At 43.3% G+C, this 25693-nt stretch overlaps 1 protein-coding gene across 1 annotated transcript in view; it reads left to right on the top strand.

Annotated features, from left to right (window-relative positions):
• The window catches only part of USH2A (usherin), a gene marked incomplete at its 5' end in the record, with an annotated part of 397572 nt that overhangs the window by 257034 nt on the left and 114845 nt on the right, over positions 1 to 25693 (top strand). The window contains 5 exons of the mRNA XM_079763761.1: positions 8698 to 8848; positions 9698 to 9840; positions 17096 to 17724; positions 20834 to 21168; positions 22262 to 22384. Coding sequence (XP_079619887.1) covers positions 8698 to 8848; positions 9698 to 9840; positions 17096 to 17724; positions 20834 to 21168; positions 22262 to 22384 — 1381 coding nt within the window. The remainder of the gene's footprint in view (positions 1 to 8697; positions 8849 to 9697; positions 9841 to 17095; positions 17725 to 20833; positions 21169 to 22261; positions 22385 to 25693) is intronic.

Here is a 25693-nt window from a genome sequence, read left to right as displayed (position 1 = left end):
GACAGGCAAGAATCTAAACTGACATTTCATATCAAATGAATTATGAACTGGGTACTTTGTACCTAAGGGAACAACAAGTAAATTAGAGTTTGGGATTAAAGAGAGAGACAGAGACAGAGACAGAGAGAGAGAAATAGGTTTTAATAAAACATAGAGGAAATTCTGTTACTATGCCTGACGGTGGCAAGGCCAAACACAGTCTTATCACAGAACTAGTGAGCGGAAGGTGGCTACGTGGAAACCTGTAAGATTTAAATATATTGAGACAATTTCCCAGAAAGGATTAGACCTGGATCTTTCTCACATAGCCAGGCTTTCTGAGCAGCGAAACCTTCATGATAATCTGAAGTTAACTCCTACCTTTTTTTTTTGTCAATCCTCCCTTTCTCAGGAAAAAAAAAATAATATTTTCAAATTCTTCCTGACAAAATATGAGATTAGAAGTTGCTTGAGGGGGAAAAAATAGTATGCAGGATAAAAATGATATGCATGAATGTGCCATATTCTCTATGTCTTCTGTTTATCTGTAACTCCTACACATACATACACAGTCAGGCTCACACATAAGCCAATGAAATTCTAGTGATTTTTCTAAAATCAGATCGGTTTCACATAGCTTAGTAGGAGGAGTTTAATTTCTCCTCCTATTAGCTCTGTGACCTTGAACAAATTACCAAGTTATACAATCAGACTTTGTCTCATTTCGGGGGTGGGGCAAGAAAGAGGAACAGCCTCGTAAGGTTGACACAGAGAATTAAGTATGATACATGCATGCAAAGAATAGAATGCATTGCTGGATGCATAATAATTGTGTACTCCATTCCAAATTATATCCTTCCACTCTATGTGAGAAGATTGGGTAGCAACAAATTATCCCCCCACTTTTAACAGTTACTGATTCCTTAGGTATTGAGAGCATTTGAGTTAAACTTTTAAGGTGAAGGAAGATTCTATTCAATATACCAATAATCATTTCTGAAATCAATTGAAGATTCTTAGAAATTAGGGATGACCCAAGCAAAGCTATGTTTTCATTACCATGCTATTTTTTCAAAAGTAGGCATTCTGATTTGTGCTGCATATAAAGTGAAGAAGGGTTATTAATATTAACACATTTGTTTCCTACTTCTGAATTCCCCCAGGTCCATAAACCTAAAACTAACAAAATTCCTTGGTATTAATCTTGCATACTTTCTGATACCAAAGCTGTACTCCAGATCATAATTGTGAGGCAAAATTACTATAAACAAATATACCAATTATAGATTTTCTTCACATAAACTTAATTGCATAGTTATTCATCATTATTGTGGTCAAATGAGCATCATTTAATTCTCAACTTCTGATTCTAACTCCTGAGCTGAAATCAGTTCTTAGCAGTCATTCAGCATCTTCGATCATGCTGATGACTACTGTTTTATTCTCTCTAATAGAGAATGTGAAATTAATGATGCCCCATATGTAATCTGAGTGTTTTAAGGCTCGATCTTTTTGTTATTAGTTAAGTAATTAATCAACTTGAAGATTAGATCCAGTCCCACTGCTAAGGTGACTTTTATAACCAATCCTCTCTGAAGTTTCGTCAATTGTTCAAAGATCACTTTATTGCTTGGCTCTTGATTCTATTCCATAATAGTAAGTGCAGTGGCATCATAAGAAAGAGTCCAATTCTCAAATACAGTAGTTTATCTTCTTAACTACTTTTTTAAAAAACTATTGCTCTTGTTAGACACATTTCTCGAGGGAATACTTAGTGCACTCTCCCTAAAGAAAGTGGCTTTGACCTAGCCTGAATTTACTCATTGTTAAAATCGTATATTAACCTTGCCACGCATATCTATTTTTAATTTTACAAAGGTGAAATTCTTCAGAGAATTATTTTAAATGAACTGAAGGAACAATATTTTAACTGAAAACGGCGTAGACTTAATCCACTAATATTTTGGTTGTGTATTTTTTAAATTATTTTTCCAATTGAAGATACATTCTTCCACAAAGGCCTCAAGTAATCAGATTCTAAAGGAAAAAAGAATTTAATCTGTGCTGCCTAGAAACTCATTTGGATGAATATGATGGTATTCAAAATAATAGGAATAATAAGAAATTCTCTTAGGAATACTAAGAGGAATTCAAATGTCAAGAGCTAAGGCTTAAATGGAGTGTCTAAATCGAGGAAATCTGTAAGGACAAAGAATGAAATTTGATTGGTGGTTTGAGGCTTAACCCCAAAAAAAAAAATTCTTCTAGGCGCTCTGACCACCAACCTCAGAGCCTCTAATTAGTCTGACAAAGTGACAGTTCCGTGTTCTAGTTAAACAACTAATGTACCTGATGAAATTCAAAATTCCCATTGTTCCCCGAGCACCAGGAGCTGCACATTCGCAGCTCTGGGGTGTCTGGAAATTAACAGGGGGCGACGTCAGTCTGTCTGATGTTTCCAGCTTAACAAAGTCCCTGAAACTGTCCTGCAGAGCAATTGTAAGCAACTCTTTCATCCGAAACCACAGAGACAGGTGGAGGTGGGGAGATGTTGCCTCCGTCACGTGGATGCTAATGTGCAGTGGGATCTTTCATTTCTCAAAATGGTCAAGAGCAATTGGTATTCCGTGGCGTCTCTCAATTCCGGTGCCCTTGGCCCACCTCTGACACCTCCTGCGATAGTCCTCCTATTATACACCGTAACTGGGGGTACCCCGGCCGCGTTTCCGTCCTAATTAGGGCTTTCTTAGTGAACACGGGACCATTTTTCATCCCATGAAGAACAATTACTAGAGCCAGGTGAGATCTGCCAGTTGGGTTTCAGAGGACTTTTGACAGATATTTGCACCAATTTCTATTGACATAGCCTCACACCAGTCCGACGTTGGTGAAATTTGGGTTTTCCTCAGAAATGCGGACCCAAAAGGAGTCAGTGAAAGATCCAAGATACAGGTTTTGTTCAATAACATTTTATTTAGTCACTGAATTGAGTGACAAAAAAAAAAAATTTTTTTAACAAAATTTTCATTTTAAGCACACACTTCCTTCCTAAGCAGAACTTTTGTCCTAAGTACCCCTCTACTAAGTGGTGACAACCTTGAGGAAATCTCATCTTTTCTTTAGCTTGAGTCCATAAAGCCTGTTGCCTCTATCTCCTCCGTCATCACTCTCAAGCCCTTTTATTAGAAACTAGAGGCCCAGTGCACGAATTCGTGCACCGATGGGGTCCCTCGGCCTGGCCTGCAGGATCGGGCTGAAACCGGCTCTCCGACATCCCCCGCGGGGTCCCAGATTGTGAGAGGGCACAGGCCAGGCTGAGGGACCCCACCAGTACACGACCAGGGCCGGGGAGGGACGCGGGAGGTTGGCCAGCCAGGGAGGGACCGCGGGAGGGCTCCAGGGCGTGTCTGGCCCATCTTGCTTAGTCCCGATCGGCTGGACCCCAGCAGCAAGCTAACCTACCAGTTGGAGCGTCTGCCCCCTGGGGTGGTCAGTGTACATCATAGTGAGCGGTTGAGCGGCCTTAACATATCATTAGCATATTACGCTTTGATTGGTTGAACGGCCAACCAGATGACTGGATACTTAGCATATTAGGCTTTTATTATATAGGATACTTTTAATTTGTTAACAGAGTGTAGATCTTAATGGCTGCCTTATTATATTTTATGGTATGTATTTAGATTATATATACTTGTCATATTATGTTATATAACATAATTATATAGTAATATTTCTAATGACATAGTTACATTATTACTAATATATGTATATAGCTACATAAGTGCATGTAGAAAAAGGCTCATTTTGATGGGGATACTGAGAAATGGATCATTCATACCTTACCAATGGGAGTATAAGTAAATGCAACTTTCTGGAAAACACTTTGTCAAATTATATCTGAAATGGTAACAACATTCACTCCTGTTGACCCAATAATTGTAGAAAGCACTCCAAAGATGCATTGGTTAGGTTACTCGGGATCCTTAGTATTATTTATAATACCGAAAACAATATCGTGCTGTATCCAGCAGAAGCCTCTTTGTTAAGTGAATATTCTTAGTCTACAAGGAGACAGCGACCCTGCTTTGATGAAGAAATAAGAGCAGGAAAGTACTATTTAGGAATATGACTTGGACAGAAAATAAATCCAGCCTTTACCTACAACTAATTTATTTCATGGTACCAGTGATTTGCTTTTATATTTATTTAATATGTTTAATGTTTATTTTTTATTATAAATCACCTCCTGTGGCTTGCTGTTCTGGTATAGAACTAGGGGCACTGTCTCTGAATTTCAACAATCCCAGTTTAAATTCCCACTCTGCCAGCACCCCAGTTTTGTGATTTCAAGTAAAACACGTCACCTCTCTGAACCTCATATTCATTATCTATATTACAGAGAATTGACATTGCAATTCTGTAGTGTGATTCTGGGAATTGGGAATATTCATGTTAAGGAACCTGGCCCATAGTATACAGGTTCCAAGGATTAGCTGTGTCGAGAGATTGTTTTGTGAACACGAAATCTGTTTTAACCTACTTGTCACGATTTAATGCTGCTCTATTTGTACATCCTTGTGCTCAAGGTTGACTGTCCATTTGTTAGCGCATCTGCATATTCCTCATAATTAATTTCTTTTTTAATGACATATGGTTTAGTGACTGGAAATGGAGTCTGGCCTTCTGTTTTCAATTTGTTTATGACTCAATGACTCAATATGTGTGTCTGAACTCTAATGTTCCATTCTGGAAACTGGAATTTAAAATCCTCGCTCATATGTCGCTGTTTCAGAAAACGAGAGGGAAATGTGTGATCTGAGGGATTTGAGCATGTGCCAGGCCATCCAGGCAGGATGGGTACAGATAAGAGGTCATGGCTTCTCCCGTGTGATGTGAGCAGAGAGACCTGAATGAGGATGCCAGCCAGCCATCTCTGAGGTGCGAGTAGTTAGGGCTGCGCTGGGGTCAGATTCCAAGCGAAGCTTCGGGAAGCTTCAGGGCTGTTCGGAATGAGCACACGCAGGTGGACAGGTGTCCCAGGCCCTGGAATTAGGCTGAGAACCTGGTGGCCCCAGATGAACTGTGTCCCCGTGGCAGGGCCTCTTCAAGTCTGCTCCTCTGGAAGGCGGGGTCCACAGTACATGCACATCTGAGTCCTGATTCCTAAACCCTTGTAGCACTCCCTGTGTGTGTGTGTGTGTATGTCTGTAGATAGATAGATAGATAGATAGATAGATAGATAGATAGATAGATAGATAGATAGATTGATTGATTTCAGAGAGAAGAAGGGAAAAAGAAAACATCAATGATGAAAGAGAATCATTGATTGGCTGCCTCCTGCACACCCCACATTTGGGATCGAGCCTGCAACCCGGGCATGCGCCCTGACCAGGAATCAAACCGTGACCTCCTGGTTCATGGGTCGACACTCAACCACTGAGCCACGCCAGCTGGGCAGCACTCAACTTTTTTTATGCTGTGTACACATTTGGCGTTATAGTTATTTGAGTCACGTCTTATCTCTATTAAATATCAAGTAGATCGGCCCATCCCTTTTCTATCTGCCCTGCCCTTTTCCACCCACAGCAAAGAGCCTTGTGCAGAATGACACTCAGTGCCTTTTATTATAGGTTTACATTGAATACAAACTATTATGGACTTCTTTGGTATCTTAAGGCAATATTTTATTCCGGTGGCTTAAAATGCACACACATACACACAAAACATACACCGCAGTGCTAAAAGTTGGTGTTATGAGAATCCCTCTGAATTTATGCTGTCCCCAAAACTTTACTCTTCCAGCCACTACAACCTTAGTAAGTCACTGGTCACATGGAAAAAAAAAAAGTCTGTGTTTTTGTTTTTATTTTTTGTTTTGTTTTTTCTTCTTAGAGCATCCCCCAGAGTTCTGTGTATCTGTATGGAGCAAAGGTTTGGGGCCTTCTGTTTGTTTGTGTGTGTTTTTTTCGCGGGGGGGGGGGGGGGGGGGGTTGTGGTTTTATTGCCATTGTTTGGATAGGGAAGAATCCACAAGTATACATTTATCTAAAAGTTTCATGAAATCCTACATTTATAAGTTTAATAAAATCATGCATTCAAAAGATTATACCACCAAAAAAAAAGATTATACCAGCTATACTAGTCCAATCTGTGATTTAATTTATTACTTAATGCTTTGTATTCATTTTGCCTTCCCCCCCCCCCAAAAAAAAGGTTAAATTTGAAATTTCATGAAGAACACCCTTCCTTTGAATTTATAGGCCGGGGTGGCGGTTTTTTCCAGTCGCCGTGTAGAATTAGTATTTACTGGGCAAGATGTGTTGATTCAGGAGGTTGTCTGTGGAGTGCTTGCCCCGAGAGGGTCATATTAAACTTGAGAGAAGTGTTTTGAGCAACATAGCATCTTGGCGGCCATATATCAAGCTGATAGATACGCGGCTCTTCTGCGCCGGAACCAGGGATGGAATTATGGCCGGCTCCCAGTTATTGCTTCGGGGCTAAGGGCCCTCTGAGGAATAGGTCTGGATAAAAGGGGTTAACCAAAGGGGAAAGAGAGGTTTCCAGGATTCAGAGTTACCGAAAGCACGCAGAACGAAGAGTTCTACGTAAATAACTGAAGGTGATCTCTCTGTTTGGAAATATTTTGCAATGTTATATAACCAGAGGGTGACCAATTTAATGGGGTCCTTTTTGTTGTTGTTGTTGTTGTCACTCAGAAGAGAACTCAAGATATTTTGTTATTATTGTTGTTGTTACAGTGGGGTCTCCTTTTGGACATTTCTCTGTTCTTTTCTGATAGCATGGTGATGGAGTTTTTAACACGTGAAGAGATTATTTTGGTGGACATGTTTATTACTCAAATGTTTCATGTTGATCATTTGCCAAAGCTGATTTTTGTTCTGACTTTTATTCTCCCGGCCACCTTCCTGTTGTCATTGAGGTCTCTGCTCAGATGTTACCCAATGACAGGCTCTCCCCGTGGCTTCCCTGTACAACCCGAATTGTTACCAAATAAGGAAAATCACACACTTCTCTTACTCTCCCTCCCCTGGCTCTGCTTTGCTCTTCTCCCGGCACATGCCACGGTGTGGTGTGATCTCGTGCATCTGTGTGCACATTGCTTGCTGCCTCCGTTCCCAGGGACGCCCCGCCCCGTAGGGTCAGGGGCCCCGTCTCCTTCCCCCAGTGCCGATACCCCTCCACACAAGAGATCACTGCTTCATACAGAGGAGAGGCTCAATACACGTTTATTGAATAAATTAGCAAATCATTGATGAACTCGAAACCCTGACAACGAATTGATGGGACATGTAATCTAATTCTTCCCTTCTCATCTCTGGTCACTCATTAACCTCTCAGTTCATAGGCAGGTTCTCCCGAGTTGGAGAGCACACAGCGCTCACACCACAGAGGATGATGTATGAAAGAAGGTGAAAATGAAGCCAGATAGTTGTTTTTATTGTTTTGATCTCTTCTCCTTCACCAATAGTCTCTAGTCATCCTGGGCCACAAGGGGCTTATATTACAGTAAGAATCTTTCTAAAAATTACATTGTAGTAGCACTTAAACCATCCTGAGGGAAGTTCAAATTAGCCTAATAAAATAACAGCAATAGGAACAATGGTGACTAACAATGAAAACTTGCCAGATCAGAGGCAATGTAACTTTAGGGGCTTTATTTACATTGTCTCTGATCTTCACGGCAATCCTGCAGAGGACATAATCTGTCCCCGTTTTAAAGATGAGAAACATACCTCAGAGTGACTAGGTGATTTTGCTAAAGCCACAGAAGTTCGTTGAGTTTGCATCTGAGTGCCTGACGAGCTCTAGAACAGACTTGGATATGACAGGTTCATTCAAGTTATACCTGTGGGGGAAATAATTTAATAAGCAGAGTCATTGTGTCAGCTGTTTAAGTAGAACAGGCTTTAGTTCTACTCATTCCTCTTAGGCCTTCTAGAACTGTTTGAATAGATTTCCCCGAGAGATCGTATCAAGCAGGCACACTGAATTCAGGAAAGGTTTGCCAGAGATCCCACTAGCCTGGGAAAAGCAACACGCACGCCCCAGCTTGCAGCATTTGGGAATAAGGACGGAGTCACGGTGAGAAGGGGCGGCGGCCGGTGTAAAACCCAGGCGCAAAGAAGTTTCACTTGCACATTTCCGTAGGTGAGAATTAAGGCTAGAGACTGCTCAGTGCAGCCAATCCTGTGTATTTATCATTGTAGGAAAACACAATTACAATAAACCTCCCTCAAAAAGAAAATGACAAGCCGTGTGTTCACGAGCACCGTGATTAAAGCGGCGAACGGGCGACATGGGAGAAATAAAACCCTGGACTCCTTCCCTGGTCGATTGCTTGATGATTGAGCAAAAGTACAGTGAAAAGGCGCCTCAGCGTGTGCTTCACTAGATTCCCTCCGTGCTTCCCATTAGACAAACACAAGTCCAGGTGGGGATGCGTTGCACCTTCGTCTGCCTGGCCATGTGTCTGGGGGCTGGCTCCTGGGAGTGAAATCCCAATGTAATTGTGCTGAAATGAACAACAGGGACCTACAGCGGCTCAGGGACGAAGATGTTAAACTAAATGGGCCATGGTTAACACGGCTGTGGATCCCGAGGAGCAATTTTTTCCAGGATACGGGGCATTTCGGTCCGGCCAGCATATGTTCACCGCGGTTTTCTCTGCTCTAATTCATCCGTGTGTCCCCACAGCTCCAGATGGCGTGCTGCCTCCCAGGCTTGCGGCCGCCGCTCCGACCAGTCTTCAGGTTGCCTGGTCTACACCAGCTCGGAACAACGCCCCGGGCTCAGCCCGCTACCAGCTCCAGATGAGGCCGGGCCGCTCCTCCCCTGCGTTGCTAGAGTGAGCATTCCACCCTCTCCATCCTCCCAGCGGGCACCTGGGGGCGCGGTGTAGCCATAACTTCATCTTGGTTCCCATTTGTTAAATGAAATTTACTGGGGCAACATTGGTTAATAGCCTTATATGAATTTCATGTGTTTGAGCATGAAACAAATGTTCTTATTTGTAACAAATAAAGACCACCTTTTGTTTTTATTTTTTGAGAGAGAGGAAGGGAGAGGGATAGAGAAATAGAAACATTGAAGAGAGAGAAACATCATGGATCAGCTGCCTCCTGCATGCCCTCCACTGGGGATCGAGCCTGCAACCCGGGCATGTGCCCTGACCTGAAGTCATACCGGTGACCTCTTGGTTCATGGGTTGACACTCAAGTACTGAGCCACGCTGGCCAGACAGGCCACCTTTTAAAAGTTCCAACAAAACAGCAAGCAACACCCTAGGCCTAGGGGATAATGATTTGCTTTGTAAAAGTATCTACTTTTCATGTGAAAATAAGATTTTACAAGAAGATTTCTTCACACTTAATTTTTCATGAGCACATCTATGACATAAAGCAAGCACACACTTGAACCCCCAAAATGCTGTGTGGTGAACTGTGGCTACCAAATTATAAAGCATATCCTACAAGTTCCATGTGGCAAACATTCCTAATGCTAGACTAGAATTGACTCTGTGCTACTATCATTTACAGCTCACATGAATGCAATATTATGAACCCTCAGCCAAATGGCTCCTCATTTTCAAAGAGGTAACATGTGAGGACAGAAAAGTGCAATGCTTAAATGCATGTTGACCTTACCTGTTTATTTCTCTGAGTGTCTGAAACTCTCTGACATGTGTCCCCTATAGGTTATTTTCCAGTCCTAAGGCATCGTTAAGCCATGAAGTGAGGGATCTCCAGCCGCACACCGAGTATGCGTTCCGGGTGGTTGCCTCCAATGGATTTGGCAGTGCGCTCAGCCCTTGGATTCTGTTCATGACAACGGAGGACAGTAAGTGTTCTGCATGCTACACAGCCAAATGTCCTCTACACGGCGGAGTCTTTAATGTCTTTAGTTTTTCCTAAACTCATAAATAGGCCTTCTGTATTCTTATGACATCTAGTGACAATACTCTTTTGTAGGGCAAGGGTGGTTAAATGTTCCAGAAAGAAGGACAATGTGGGGGTTGGAGGGTTGGAGGGTTGGAGGGCTGGGTGCACAGACGTGGCCCCATTCCATCCTTCAGGGTACCTCGAGGTGCCCTGCGAGAGAAAGCTTGTCAGCTTGTCCTCTGCGACCAAATGTTACAGAGCTCTCTGCTCTGGAGGGATTCCTGCAGGTAGGAGACCTGAACTTGGGCCTGGCATTTTGAGGATGCTCAGAGCACCATGATACCTTCCCCTGGAAATAGGTTTCCTTGTACTTCTATTTGCACTTGACAGACAGCCTTCTGAACACAGAAGTAGAATCTACTCCCAGTGATTCTGCACCTAATACGTAGAATAGATTGGGGTTGCCTTATTCAACCAAGAAAGTTTGTAGTTTTTCATGGAAGAGCTATGTTTGCATTTATATGTTTTTACTAGGTTATATAGGAAATAAACTCATGGACATAATATTTAGTCCTATACAAACTACCTCTATAAAATTATACCAGTGAAAGTATAACTTTGTTTAGAGAAGTTGTAAATTAATGCAAGCTACACAGAGTGAATGAGGACACTGAATCTTTGAGCATTGATGTTTTTAGGGTTAATCTTGTCAAGTCTTTTAATCCGGAGCTTCTTAGAAGATGTTGTTCTGTTGGCCAATTGCCATTCCACCTCTATGTCCATTGAGGACTGAGTGACTTTCTTAAGACTAGATATTAGTCCAAAGGCATAGTGTTTGAAACAATACCAGTTGTTTATTCAGTAGAGTATTTTATTTCTATAGGGACCTTAATTACAGTATTGTAGTGATGATATGACATCAAATGAGATAGAATCAGAACTACTTAGGTTCTTCAAAGCTTACCTAATTTTACAAACATCAGTTATGAACAATAGTATGTTCTATTTTGTCCATCTCTCCCTGGGAGCAAGTTAGGTCCTTTGCAAGGGCATATCCCAAGTCCTTTTGGTCTTGCGGGTACCATTTAGCAAACTATCAGCACGGCGCAGTAAACACTGCCTAAGGCCCAGGAGGTATTCATGTGCCACTCAGCACACCTACTCCCCTTCAGGGGGACTTACATACTCTCTGGGGAAGCGGACAGCCTGGTCCCAAGCTCTATACAGATTTATGGTCTAGAGAGCTCACACTCGAAATAGAGTTTTAAAGAAATAATTGTTAAAACAATTGAATAAAGAGATGACCTGAACATAATGACTCAACCCACTGCAGAGGTTATTCCCATAGAATGCCACACTGGAAAAGGGAAAAAATGGCCTCTGTTTTCTGGCACTCATCATTTCTATTCCCATCAAGAAAGGGTGACTGTGGATTACCTCAGTGCTGGTGCTTAATAAATAGGGGCATGATCTCCTATCTACAGGCAGGAAGTTCACCAGGGCAGGAAATGAGCACTAGCCACCCAAGCAAATGCGCGGGTGCAAAGGGAAGTTCTCATGGACACAGAAAAGGGCCGTGAGGAATTTTTTAAAATATATTTTTATTGATTTCAGAGAGGAAGGGAGAGGGGGAGAGAGAGAGAGAAACATCAGTGCTGAGAGAGAATCATCGATCGGCTGCCTTTTGCACACCCCACACTGGGGATCGAGCCCGCAACCTGGGCATGTGCCCTGACTGAGAATCGAGCTGTGACCTCCTGGTTCATAGGACAATGCTCACCACTGAATACCCTTGGCCAGGTGATCTGAGGAATTTTTAATTAAACCTATTGGTGTGACATTGGTTAATAAGATTATGTAGGTTTCAAGTGTCCATCTCTATGATACATCTGTCTGTGTGCCCACCACCCAAAGTCAAATCATCTTCCATCACCACATATTTGGCCCCCTTTACCCTTTACTAACTCCACTCCCCTTCCCTCTGGTAACCACCATAATGCTGTCTGAATTTCAGTTTTATGTCACGCATATAAGTGAAATCATATGGTTCTGAGCTTTTTCTGTCTGACTTACTTCACTTAGCATAATAGTCTCAAGAACCATTCAAGTTGTCGCATATGGTAGTATTTTATTTTTTATTTTTATTTTAAATCTTTATTGTTGAGAGTATTTATCTTTTCTTATGGCTGAGTACTATTGCATAGTATATAGGTACCACATCTTCTTTATCCAGTCATCTATCAAAGGACACTTTGGTTGTTTCCATGTCTTGGCCACTGTGAATAATGCTGCAGTGAGCATAGGGATACATTTGTCTTTGCGGATAAATGCTTCGGAAGGATGGATCTGTTAATGAAAAGGTCTATCCGCATGGCCTTTGGGGCCTATAAGGAGCCCGGCTCTTCCCAGTCTGGAACCTCTCGTTCTTTGCAGACTGCACTCCTGCCTTCCTGAATTCTCCCATCAACATACTTAATTTTCTGTCCCAAACTTTTAAGGATGAGTCCAGAGCTATTTACTGAACAGTATGCTCCAATTCTGGAGGAAAAAGCATTCTTACTAATGTATACTCTCTGGTCCTGATCTCAGGAGAAATGGAGAAAAATTGTTTCTCAATATTGGTTCTCCTACTCTCAGATGACCAAGTAGTATCTTTTCCATTTCCACACCTACTGGTCTTCAGCAATTCCTTTTATTAATCAACTAGAGCAGTGGTCGGCAAACTCATTAGTCAACAGAGCCAAATATCAACAGTACAACGATTGAAATTTCTTTTGAGAGCCGAATTTTTTAAACTTAAACTTCTTCTAACGCTAATTCTTCAAAATAGACTCGCCCAGGCCGTGGTATTTTGTGGAAGAGCCACACCCAAGGTGCCAAAGAGCCACATGTGGCTCGCAAGCCGCAGTTTGCTGACCACGGAACTAGAGGCCTGGTGCACAATCAGGGCTAGCTGGCCGGGGAGAGGGACAGCGGGAGGTTGGCTGGCTATGGGAGGTTGGCTGTGGGAACACACTGACCACCAGGGGGCAGCTCCTGTGTTGAGCATCTGCCCCCTGGTGGTCAGTGCACGTCATAGCAACCAGTCAACCAGTTGTTCGGTCAACCAGTCGTAACAGTTGCTTAGGCTTTTATATATATACTAGAAGCCCAGTGCACGAAATTTGTGCATGGGTAGGGTCCCTAGCGACTGCCGGCTGCCAGCAGGGGCCTCCCTTCCCCCAGCTGCCTGCTGCCACCAGCCAGGACCTCCCTTAGGATCCACCTTAGCCTGGTGCCGCCTACTCACCTGCTCCACCTTCCCCTTGCAGTCCTGCTCTCACCGGGGCCCAATGGGGCCGGCAGCACCTCCACTGCCACCTGTCGCCAGCATGTTCCACGCTGCCCCCTGGCGGTCAGCACACATCTAACTCCTGGTCGGTCGAACTCCTGGTCGAGGGGACAATTTGCATATTAGCCTTTTATTATATAGGATATACATGTATGACGCCTCTGTTACCAGCCCTTTTCTTATTGCATCAGTTGCCAAGGAGCTGCATGTTCATTTTGGTGCAAAATCATGGTGCCCATTCTTCCTCTTTGTTTTGGGATACAACTGTTGATCCCTTTTCATCATCATCAGATTAATATTTCTTTATCTTTATTTTATTGGTCCTATTACATGTAAGTCTTTTATGATGAGCTGTCAGAAATCCTGTAGGCAGGTGGTTGGGGTATAAATAATAAATTGATGGAAAGATTTCATGATTAAAGGGATGAAGGACTCGCATCAGTCTCCACTTCTGCTAGCATATCAGTGGTGAATATCAAAAGGCCACGTTAACAATTAGCATGTAATGTATTGCTCTGTGTAATTATACATCCATATATTTGCCACCTTGATTTTTAATTCATTGGGAAATTTCAGGGATATTCATTTGTGGAGTTGATATTACTGAAAAAGCGCTTTGAAACTGAGTGAGTTTTTAATGAAAATGGTAAAAAGTTGCTTCAGGCCAACAATGAGAACATAACAGGGAAACTGAGCAGTTGCAGGTGACTAATAGCAAGCGAGTGTAGAAGAGATGAAAACCACGGAAAGTTAGACACACACAAAAGGTGTGAGTTGGCCCACTCGTTCATTCATACACACAGTTACATATGTGCACATGTGTGCACACACACCTTTCCCAACATGCATACCTGAGTGCGAAAATAGATAAGCAGACCCCTTCGTTAACAGCTTTGTCTAACGCTGGGGTTGAACTTCTGAAGCCGTGGAGCAAAATAGTTTCCCATAAAAGATAATTCCATTTGCCAAAATGAAACTGCTTTCCGTTACTGACGCTGTAATGAAATGGCCTGAACTCCGAGTCTGGATCTGGACCGAGAGGATGCCCCGTTCCCGGCTCCGGGAGGGCGTTCTCCGAACAGTTGCACCCGGGTGAGGCCGTGCGGGTGTGTTTCTGTCACTGGCCGGCTGTCATACTTCCCAGTGACAGCTGCATTGACAACATGTTACACCCCACATTGATTTTACAGTTAAGCGGCGGATGGTGATATATTGGGATTTTAAGAATTCAGCTGAGAGGCTGACTTTTGCCTTTTATCATTCCATTAAAATTTTATAACCATCTTTTTCATGTCATTTCACCCATGAATTCTTCCTTTAGAAAGTGATAGCTACCACCGTGAGCATAACTTTGCCCGTGTTCAGAGCTTTTTTATTGTATTAGCAAACTGCCCCAATTATAGGTATTACTCATGTTTTACATAATTGTGCTGACCCTTTCCACCACGCAGTAGCATGCCGGTTGATTTGTATATAGAATAAGACGATCCGGCTTATCCTTTTAAAGCACACACTTGAACCCGTGCCAGGAGTCGGGTTTTAACACTTCCCTGGCCAGAGGAGCTAATTAAGCTGCTTTCGGATTCCTCTCCTGAATCACACAAGTTTAAGGACCCTTCTTGTGACAAGAGCAGGGAGCCGACTCAGAGAGGAGAGCTAATAAAGTGTGCTGGCTTTTAAGAGGGGTGGGGGTGGCGAAATCATGAAATTGACATGGAGCATCTCTTCTTTCCCAAGACAAGAGATCATCGTGAGGGAAAGCCTGTGTTCCGTGGGGGCTTGAAGTACAAGTTCATCTCATTGTCATGGCTGTTTCACTCACAACACTAGCGTCTTATTCGGGAGAAATGAAAAGCGTGTCCCCATCAAAACAGATCAAACCGCATCCTTGTTGTTTCTTCCCCTTGAAAAAGTTCCCAGTTTGATAGTGCACATGTGAGAAACAATTATGCAAAACCCTGGTGAAGCCCTAATAGAAAATATTCTGAGCTGTAAATATATGTTGCTTTTTTTTTTTTAAGGGAGGAGAGTGGCATGGAGTTAGATATAAAAGCCTTGAATCCAGCATTGATTTTATGCACCCCAATCTCAGAGGATTTAGTTTCTCAAAACAGCATTGATATCTTACAAGATTCACACTGGCTTTTTGTTGGGAAACAGCCAAATTTGGATGACACCTACGAATAAGAAAGGAATTCCTATTTTGATATAATAATGGCCACTTCTACTGTATACCGGAGGGCAAACGTAAGAAATGTTACCGTTTTAAGAAAGCTTTCACATGAAAGCTAGTATCAGACTAAAATGCCACATGGGATCCTACCAAGATGCCTGGACGTGTAGGGGTTTTTCTCTTCCGGTGGGGTGCATTACCGAATCGTCGGCAATGACTTGATGTCAGGGTTAGTGCTGTGCAACATCTTTCCTCTCAAATAGCGATCTCGATTCGAACACCAGTCCAGTGGGTGACAAATACATGGACCGCGTCACATGACACTGGGCTTACATGACCAGCTATCTTGTAGTCACTGCTTTCGCGAAGCAGCTATTACATTTAAAACTTAAACCTCGAGTATAACACTGAATCTCCCACACACACACTCACATAATCAGTGCTGTTTGGAACAATTACTAAATCTAAGTATACCTTCTTTTATAAAGATTTTTTTTAAAAATCTAATGTTCACAGAAAAAAAATCTCATAAATGTCAACATCGCTGTGGGCAGAAAAAGGGGAATCAGGTGTATTCTTGATCTGCTGTAGCAACTGATAGATCTCGGGCCGTGGTTTATAAGAATGCTAAATGTTCCGGAATTACAGCTGTTACTGATCAGTGATTGAGCAGATTTGTGTTATTGCACCGTGTTCTTGCTTGTACCTAGAGAGCAGTAAAGCCTCCGTATAATAAAAAGCACCTGCATTTTAAATGAAATTTCAATTGAAAAACTTAACAGCCCTTCACATGGCAGAATTTAACGCAGCCCAGTAAAGCTTAAATAACACTTTGCCTCCGCGGGCTGAGGGGCTTGCATTCAAGGTGACTTGATGGTGGCGCGCAGCGAAATTATTTACAATTAGGGGATCTCTCTGGAGGGCTGCAGGGTACTCCGCGTTCGGCGGCTCCTCGCGGGCATATGGCGGGCCTTCTTCAGTATTCACGGGGCCTCCTGAACCTTTCTGATAATTGAATCAGTTAGAATGCTGAGTGGGGCGCGCGTAAAACCGGTTCCCCCAAAGGTCAGCTCTGTGCATTGTTTATTTATCAGGAGGTGAAAGAGCTCCATCGGCAGCTTCTGTCACCGCCGCAGTAAAAAATCACCTGTAATATTAACAGGGAGTAGATAAATTGCCAAACACGGCCGAGAATGATAAACAGAGCTGGGCGTAACGTGGACTATGGAGTGAGAGGCGTGGGGTGGGGAGGGGACTGGGGGGAGGGGGTTACTGGGCTGTAAACGGCGAGTTTGTTAGGATAGTGCTATCGATTATAATTAGTTACGGGCGTTCTTGAGGAAAAAAAAAACGTGGCAGAAGCTAGAACTTGGCCTACAACTGCCCTCCTATCTATTTCTCCTTTAAAGCCTTGATTTCCAAAAAAAAGTCCTCAGGCTATTTCTCACATGAACTTTGAAGAAAAAGGCACGATTTGGAGAAAGCCATTTTAGAAAGGAAAAGGACAGTTTAGCTCAGTGCTGCTCAGCAAGTCCTTCTTGCACGTTGGTGAGCAAAGCCGTCCCGGTCCTTGTCTTGACTCCTTGGCTTTTCCCGAGTGTTCTATTCCATGCCCCTGTGGGAGTGCTAGTGCTCCTTCTAGCTCTGTTTTCAGGAGATGGGGGGTGTTTCCAAGCAGTATCACTTTTTGGGTTTCATTCAACCCTGTAGGCCCCGGACCTGTGGACCCCCCGATCCTCCTGGCTGTGGACTCGAGAGCGATGTTGGTCACCTGGCAGCGCCCTTTAAAGCCCAACGGGGTCCTTACGCACTACAACCTGTACCAGCGCGGCCAGCTCCTCCTGAGAGCGCCTGGGAACGCCACGACCCGCACCGTGGCCCGCCTGCGCCCGCACACCGCCTACGCCTTCCAGGTGGAAGCCTGCACCGCCAAGGGCTGCGCCCTCTCCCCGCCGTCCCGGACTGTCTGGACACCCCCAGCCGCCCCGGAAGGCATCCCACGCCCCGAGTTGTTCTCTGATACCCCGACATCTGTGATCCTGTCATGGCAACCCCCTGCCCGCCCCAACGGCTTGGTGGAGAACGTCACCCTCGAGAGGAGGGTCCAAGGGGAGGAAGAAGTCACTGCCTTGGTGACCCTCCCGGGAAACGGTTCCACGCGGTACATGGACAAGACTTCCGCCCTCAGCCCGTGGACGAAGTACGAATACCGGGTTCTGATGAGCACTCTTGGTGGGGGCACGAACTGCAGCGCCTGGGCGGAGGTGACCACGAGACCCTCCAGGCCCGCCGGGGTGCAGCCCCCCACAGTGCGGGTGCTCGGACCCGAGGCAGCCGAGGTAAGATACTGAGTGTTCTGTCTGCAGACGTAGGCATCGACCCAGGATGGACTCTGTGTTGAACAGAGCCACCTGCTGACAAAACGCACACAGTGGTGGTTTTACGCACTCGCCGGAGAAACTGGGTTTTGGCCCTTGCCCAAACGCTCTTGAATGCGATGTCAGTTTTTCATTTCTCCCTGTGTCCCCGTAATTACCTCGCGGCGATGCTTGCATTGGCCCTCGCACACCTGAAATACTTTGAATACCACGATGGGATGCTTAGCTTAACCACCACGTCAGATTTAAATAGAGCAGAGAATGAGAGGGGCTGGGGAAACACGGAGACCTGGATTAGCATATTAACCGAAGTCCCCATGACCCAAATTCTGATATATTTTCTTAATGATCAAAGAATCAAAATGATGGGGAAAGGAATTAAAATCGGGCATTACTGGGCGATCTAGAAAGCGTTCCGTTATTCCCCTCGTCCTCCGGGGACCGCTCCAGAGGACGGGCTAACTGCCATTGTCTTGGCTGGCATACAAACTTCATTCAAGGGAAATTAGTGTAACCAAACAGGAGGGAGTTGTGTAGCTTCGACGCCTCTTTTGTGTAAATACACACATGCTTCCATGGCTCCGGGCTTGTCCTCCTGCCAAAAGCATCGGTACAGTAGCTTGCTCACCAGAGCACAACACAAAGGACATTTGCATAACAGCAAAGTTCATCTGTTGAAATTATGACTTGGATCTACGTGGTGCCCGCGTGCGCGCTCCCCCACCCACAGTAAACCCTGGGTGACGCTCAACAGGGGAAACTGTGGAAGACATTTGATTTAGCCTACACGCTCGATGCTATGTTTAAAAGCCTTTATGGCTTGGTTGCCATATGAGACTGTTCAAAGCAACACCTGTTTTGATAGGAAGATCAAAAGTGTGTCGAGTTCTGTGGGTAAAACACCAGAAGGAAGTTTTTTGGAAGTCCATGATAGGCATACAGTGTTTATTACACGAATTGGGCAATCTTAAGAATTGTTCTTCACTCAAAGTAAAAAGAAAAACCCCCAACAAGCCTGGAATTGTTAATCATTCGGGATATGACTGTTTGTCTTGTTCCTGGGGACTTATGCAGAACTCGGGTAGCAGGCCTCATCAATATGACGTGATGTCATCACGTCCCCTATACAAAGGCAGAGCTGTGTGATGGGCATCATTCTGGATTCTCTCCAACAGATATTTCATAGGCAGGCTGGAAAAAGAACAAATACTTTCAGAAGAAGGATGGCTTAGTGCACAATTCTGTTTCATTCATTCATCAGTGATAATCAAAAAGTCTCCAAAGCAAGTTGCCTGGCTTTTTTATCCTTTTTCTTTTAAATTCCCTCTTCTTCGATTTTGTGACCTCATCCAGGAATGAAACAATACCCACGGCTTCTCCGCCCACTCGAGAGACAGATCAGCCTGGCCAGCGAGCTGAGTCTCTCAGGCTGCCACCAGGAAACGTGGTGTCACCAGGATCGTGTCCAGGCACGGCTTTGTGAAGGGGTGTACTTGAACCAACGTAAAAGGAATTGAGTCTTAATCATCATTCTCACCTATTTTTTTGTTAAAATATTTTAAATTGATTTTAAAGAGGAAGAAAGAGAGAGAGAAACATCAGTGATGAGAGAATCATTGATTGCCTGCCTTACGCATGCCTCCTACTGGGGCTCAAGCCTGCAACCCTGGCATGTGCCCTGACAGGGAATTGAACCGTGACCTCCTGGTTCATATGTCAATGCTCAACCACTGAGCCACGCCAGCTGGGCTATTCTTATTTTTTTATTACTCCCTTCTGACTTTGATTTTGTATGAGATTACAAATGTAGAAAATTCATATACCCATTTGCAGAAATGTGTCTTTTAAATTTTTTAAATATTTGCATGCTAAGGCAAAATAAATATTTCAATCAGCCATGATCACAGTTACTTACTGAACTCTGCGGGCATGGCAGTACATGGGTAGCAAACTTGGACCTGCTCTCAGGAAGCTTATAGTCTATTTAGGAGCTGAAAGATATACTCTAAAATGTCAGGGACATCGAGAGGCAACAATAAGAGATGAACGAGGGTGGCATATGCGTAAGTGATGTTTTTCATGGCCTGTGCACTTTTTTCCAGGGTCTTTTTCCTCCAAGAGCACAAATGTGTTGCCAATATGCCCCTGCAGAATTTAGCCAGAAGAGGAGAGGACCATTGCACATGGGATTCCATTATCGAACGTTGTTGTTTCGTCTGATGCTCAAGTCCATGAGTTAAACAGTCATCCTTTGCTCGCCTTTGTCAAAGCTCTCTGTGCATCTCTTATCTTTGCGAATAGGGGGTGTTTTTTACTTTCTACATTATGCACAAGTGAAATATAGGAACCCAAGTGTGCATCCTCAGAAAATGCAAATAATGATCCCCCCCATCACCATCCAAAAATAAAGTAAACGTAGTTACACTTTTAGAGTGCACACTCATGATGCGAAGCAAGGGGTTCTGACGTCTCGTGTAATTGAGTTATAAACAGGAAAACGATCAGCCCCTGCTGCTCGCTGCCCCGCGGATGCGCGTGGATGTGTGAACTGTCTCCGTGTGTGCTCTGTGTGCTCCAGGTCCCCCACTGGGCGATGAATCACCAAGGTGTGTACTGGTCTGACGGTCCTAGAAAGTATCAAGACGGATAGCCAAACCCAGGGAATGGCATTTTCCTTAGTTTCTGGAGATCGCTAATTGCCAAACCCTCACCTCCGTCTCATGCAAATATAGGCATTTGCACCCGACTGGCATGGCTCAGTGGTTGAATGTTGATCAGGAGGTCGCGGTTCGATTCACAGTTCAAGATTAGGGCACATGTCCAGATTGTGGCTTGATTCCCAATAGGGGGTGTGCAGGAAGCAGCCAATCAATGACTCTCTCATCATTGATGTTTCTATCTTTCTCTCTCCCTTCCTCTCTGAAATCAATAAAAATATATATATTTTTTAAAGTAGGCATTTAACAAGCAACTTCACTGAAAACCAGACAGAGCGACATTCCAGGCCTGGTGAACTTCAGTTGCTCTGTTCCTGTGTCGTCACACTGATTCTATTTATCTTCTCCTCCAGGTCACGTGGAAGCCCCCGCTCATCCAGAACGGAGACGTGCTTAGCTATGAGATCCGTATGCCCGACCCTCACGTCACAATAATGAATGTCACTCCTGCCGCGTTAAGCCACGTCATCACTGGTCTGACTCCTTTCACTGATTACTCGGTCAGCATCGTGGCTTGCTCAGGGGGGCGTGGGCATCTAGGAGGATGCACAGAGAGTTCTCCTACCCACGTGACAACTCACCCCTCCCCACCTCAAGGTGTTCAGCCGCTGTCCGTGGCCCCACTCGGGGAATCGTATGCTGGGGTTTCTTGGCAGCCCCCATCCAGGCCAAATGGACCTGATTTGAGGTAAGAAAAAGGGACTGTGCTTTGGATTTTGCTGTGGGCTCATCTCTCCAGGAAGGAAGGAAGGAGGCTGTAACTCATGTATGAACATAGAATCAATTCCTTATTGGCTATCCCCCACTCATAAATCTCATACAATTGCATATTATGTATCCTGACTTAGACAGAACCATACAAGTTCATCAAAGTAGAAATATACTAATTTTTAAATATGTTTTTATTGATTTGAAGAGAGAAGAGTGGAGAAGGATAGAGAGATAGAAAGATTGATGAGAGAGAAACATCAATCTGCTGCCTCAACGCTTCCTACTGGGGATCGAGCCTGCAACCCGGGCATGTGCCTTGACTGAGAATTGAACCAGCAACCTCTTGGTTCATGGATTGATGCTCAACCACTGAGCCACACAGGCTGGACTATATTCTAATTTTGTGAGGAACTAAAAACCCTTGAAACAACAACCATTATTCTCCAATGATTCTTGACATAATCCTTCCCTTGATTTTTCTAAGTGTATTTTTATTATATGTCAGGAAAACTTGATGCATGTTCTAAAGGATACATTTACACAAATGTGTCTCAAAATCCCATAGCCAGCACATAATTCTTTGGTATGTTGTTACTACCTGGAAACCTATAGAGAATGTGGTCAGGGGCACAGATAAGAAGAAAGAAAAGAGTAGTTCTGAAGTGGCTTGACCCTTAGCCAAGATTGTGGAGTTGATAATATTATCACTTTATAAAGTAACGACGGTTGAAGTCTTAGAAAATCATTAACTTTATAAGCATTTTGTATTTCTACTTTGTGTGAAACTGGCAAGAAAGTCTTGGCAAACCCGACATGCAAGAAATCTAAAATGTGACCATTCTCACTGATAGCAGAAAAGTGCGAATGTAGTTGACGGTTTCAAAATAATTGACTATTGGAAACTCGAGTCAGGAAAAAATAATTTCAAAAAACACCACTGTAATCATAAATGAAGATGTGTTCTTTACATTTACATACACACATCACATACTCATCCTACAAAACACCTGAATTTTGGCAATAACATGAGTTGAGATAATCCCAATGTTTCTGCTTGTCTTTTGCTTTAGATATGAGCTTCTGAGACGTAAAATCCAGCAGCCACTTGCATCAAATCCCCCAGAAGATTTAAATCTGTGGCACAATATTTACTCAGGAACCCAGCGGTTTTATGAAGATAAGGGTCTTAGCAGGTGAGATTACAAAACTATGAAAACAAGTGCTAGCATTGAGCTCGGAGCATGTTGAATAGTTAAGTATCGTCGCGTCTTCACTGTGTGCGCATGTTATCAGTTACGCAGTGAAACGCGTTTGGTCGTTATCTGCCCCGTTAGTCATAGGGCTGAAACAGACAGCCTGCTTCACGTTTGTGTCTTAAAATGAGCCTTTTGAACTCGAACTTGGGGTAACTTACTGCCTCTGTCACAGCTCCAGCAAGACATGAAAACCTAAGATTAAGAGGAACTTGGCAATCTTGAACATATATGAAACTGGGGTAACAGTGGGCACTCGTCAGCTGTGTGCTATTTCTGGAGAATAATTGTTATACATCATTACTACAGTCCACAGAAATTATTTAGTTAACAAGCTGGGCACTTGAAAGAATTCAGTCTAGAGTTGGGAGAAATGAGTAGCCAGCAGGTGATGTCAGAAGGGGATTGCACAGATGAGTGGGGAGACGTGGGTGCTGTTCCATCCTGTGAGAGAACTGGCTTGGTGACCTTAGGCAAGTCCCTTACTTCTCTGGCTTCCCTTTTGTTGTCTATGAAATGAGGAGATCCAATGGGACTAGATGATTTCTACCCCTTCATGAGTCCAAGCAACATCATTAAATTTTAAAGCACCACAGGTATTCCTTTAAGAAAACGTTGCAGACACGTTTTCTATGAGGTTACTTCTGTAGACTCAGCACTGAGTAATTCTACTTGAATACTGTTTAGAGCACCGGCCTGGTGTCCCACCGCCTCCTCACCTGGCCTCTGTGCTCGGTCCACATTAGCATTTCTCCTGGCACAGCTCACATGCACCCCTTACTCCCAGCTGCTCCCATTGCTGTCATCTCCCTGGCTGAGTGATCATCCTTTGGGTCTTGAACTAGAAGTTTCCTATTGGGCTTCCCCGCCCTCTCTCTTCCTGGATTGAATCAGCTGAAATATCCATCCATTCATTCCTTTATCTAAATTATCTACTCAGTAAGTAAACAGATTAAAAACCATCATCTAAACTGAACCTGTTTTTCTACTTCGCTAGAATAATAACAACTGAACCTTGAGAGGAGTGTGGTTCTAGAAATAAGATTTTAGTATATATTATGTTTTACAAGGAAAAACGCCATAGTCATGTTTATAATGCAACAAGTTTACCATTTTCTGTGTGTTGGTAAAGGGAGGGGCTTGAGGATGGTCTCAACAAATTAATCATTTAGGGAATAACTCCTATGAGAGTCCGGAATTTCTAAATTGACCTTCAAACAATTGGTTTTACTAGTTACAGTATAAATCCAATATAAGTATTAGTTCACTGCTCAGATGTCAAAAAACTGTTTCCTATAGGGTTTGAAATGGTATATTTTTTTAAGACAAATGTAGGGAACACAATATTTTGAAAAGAAATTGATATACTTAAGTTTTGCATGAGTATGTGAAGCATTTTTCTTTGAAAAGTATTTATTAGCTAAGTGAATGTTCCATCCTATATAATAAAATTCTAATATGCAAATCGACCGAACGGCAGAACGACCGGTTGCTATGATGTGCACTGACCACCAGGGGGCAGATGCTCAACACAGGAGCTGCCCCCTGGTGGTCACTGCGCTCCCACAGGGGGAGCACTGAAGCTGGGCTCATGGCTGGCAAGCGCAGCTGCAGGCGGGCGGTAAGGAGTGAGGGGTCCCGGACTGCGAGAGGGTTGCCTGCCAGCTTAGACCCAGGGGGATTGGACCTAAGCTGGCAGGTGGACATTCCCCGAGGGGTCCCACACTGTGAGAGAGCACAGGCCAGGTTGAGGGACCTCCCCACCCGAGTGCATAAAATTCGTGCACCAGGCCTCTAGTATGCTAATAATAACATCTAAATCCATCTCAAAAACCAATATACCTGAAGTTATTTTAAAAACACTGTAAGCACACTAACACATTCTTTTTAAATGTAAAGTGAAATATATATAAACTGAGATACAGAGTCATAGGTCTGTATACTTGCATAAAGATTAGGTTTTAGGTACAATGAAAACAGTGTAAGGAAGTATTTTATCTAAGAGATTTCAAGATCCTATTTCCTTAAATTTTAACTTCACCAGGAAAGTTAAAGAAAATGCAAAAGACAAATGTATGACATCAAGTAAAATGCCTACTGATTTCTCATTTAAATAAAACATGGGTAGTGGTGAGAACTTAATATTAGAAACGAGGAAACTGGAGACTCCCTTAGTCATCTTAACTAGTTGTGTACTCTTAGGCAAAGCCACTTTCCTTCAAAAGGCCTCAGTTTTCTTATCTGTGAAGTGTGGCAGCTAATTTTATTATTTGAAGCAGAGAAGCTCTAAAGCTATCTCTAAAATTATAATATCACTTTGAAAACGGGCATTGTAATTACACATATCTATGTGACCTACATTTCTTTCACGCAGGCATAAATTGTGCATTTCACCATTCCGAAATTATAATGAAATAGCTTCATGTATCACTGGAAGAAATAAGGACTTACAAAATTTATTTACAATTCACTTATTTAGTGCCATCTGGTGCCGTTAATTTCACTTATAGAAAAGAGCCAAAAAATGACTCACTTTAAAGTCATAAAGATTACTTAATATATAATATCAGATATATAGAAGAAAAATTCAAATTTTGTAGGAGATTAGGCACCCTGACCCTAGCTACATTTCTTTTAAGCCAAGTTGTGGAGTAAAACACAATTAAAAGTGTTTTACTCAGGGGGAGAGCTAATGAAGCCGAGGTCGCGGGTTCAATTCCCATGTGAGCCATTAGCTTCGTTTCATTCGATTGTCACAGACTTAATACCCTCTTAACCCCAACTCCCCATCCTTCCAATTCCTACTAGTGGTGACATGGGAAATTTGGCGAGACTGTTTATGTGTAAGTAAAAATCTATCCCCTCCACTAGAAAAATACCTCAAGTTTAACTCCTGTGATATGCCAAGATGGGACAGATCAGGTTATCAACGATTGGCATTACTGCTGTCATCGCTATGATGATTAGAAGAGCAGGCTCTGGGATCTGACTGTCCAGGTTTGAATTTGTACTCCCCCGCCTACTACCTTGATGACTTAAACAAATGATTTAACTCCTTGGGCCTCACTTTCCTCCTTTTCAAAATAGGTCTCATCATAGCACTTTCTAGTAATTGTGAGGAACTAATGAGTTAGTACATGTAGAAACATTCTAACACACATTAAATAGTCAATAAATACTATTATTACTACTTCTCACATGTCTTAGTCATGTAGACTATTTATCACTTGCTAAAAATCCTAAGTAACC

Source organism: Cnephaeus nilssonii (genome assembly GCF_951640355.1).
Source record: "Cnephaeus nilssonii genome assembly, chromosome: 23".
Lineage (NCBI taxonomy): Eukaryota > Metazoa > Chordata > Mammalia > Chiroptera > Vespertilionidae > Cnephaeus > Cnephaeus nilssonii.
This window is presented reverse-complemented; position numbering and strand designations above follow the sequence as displayed.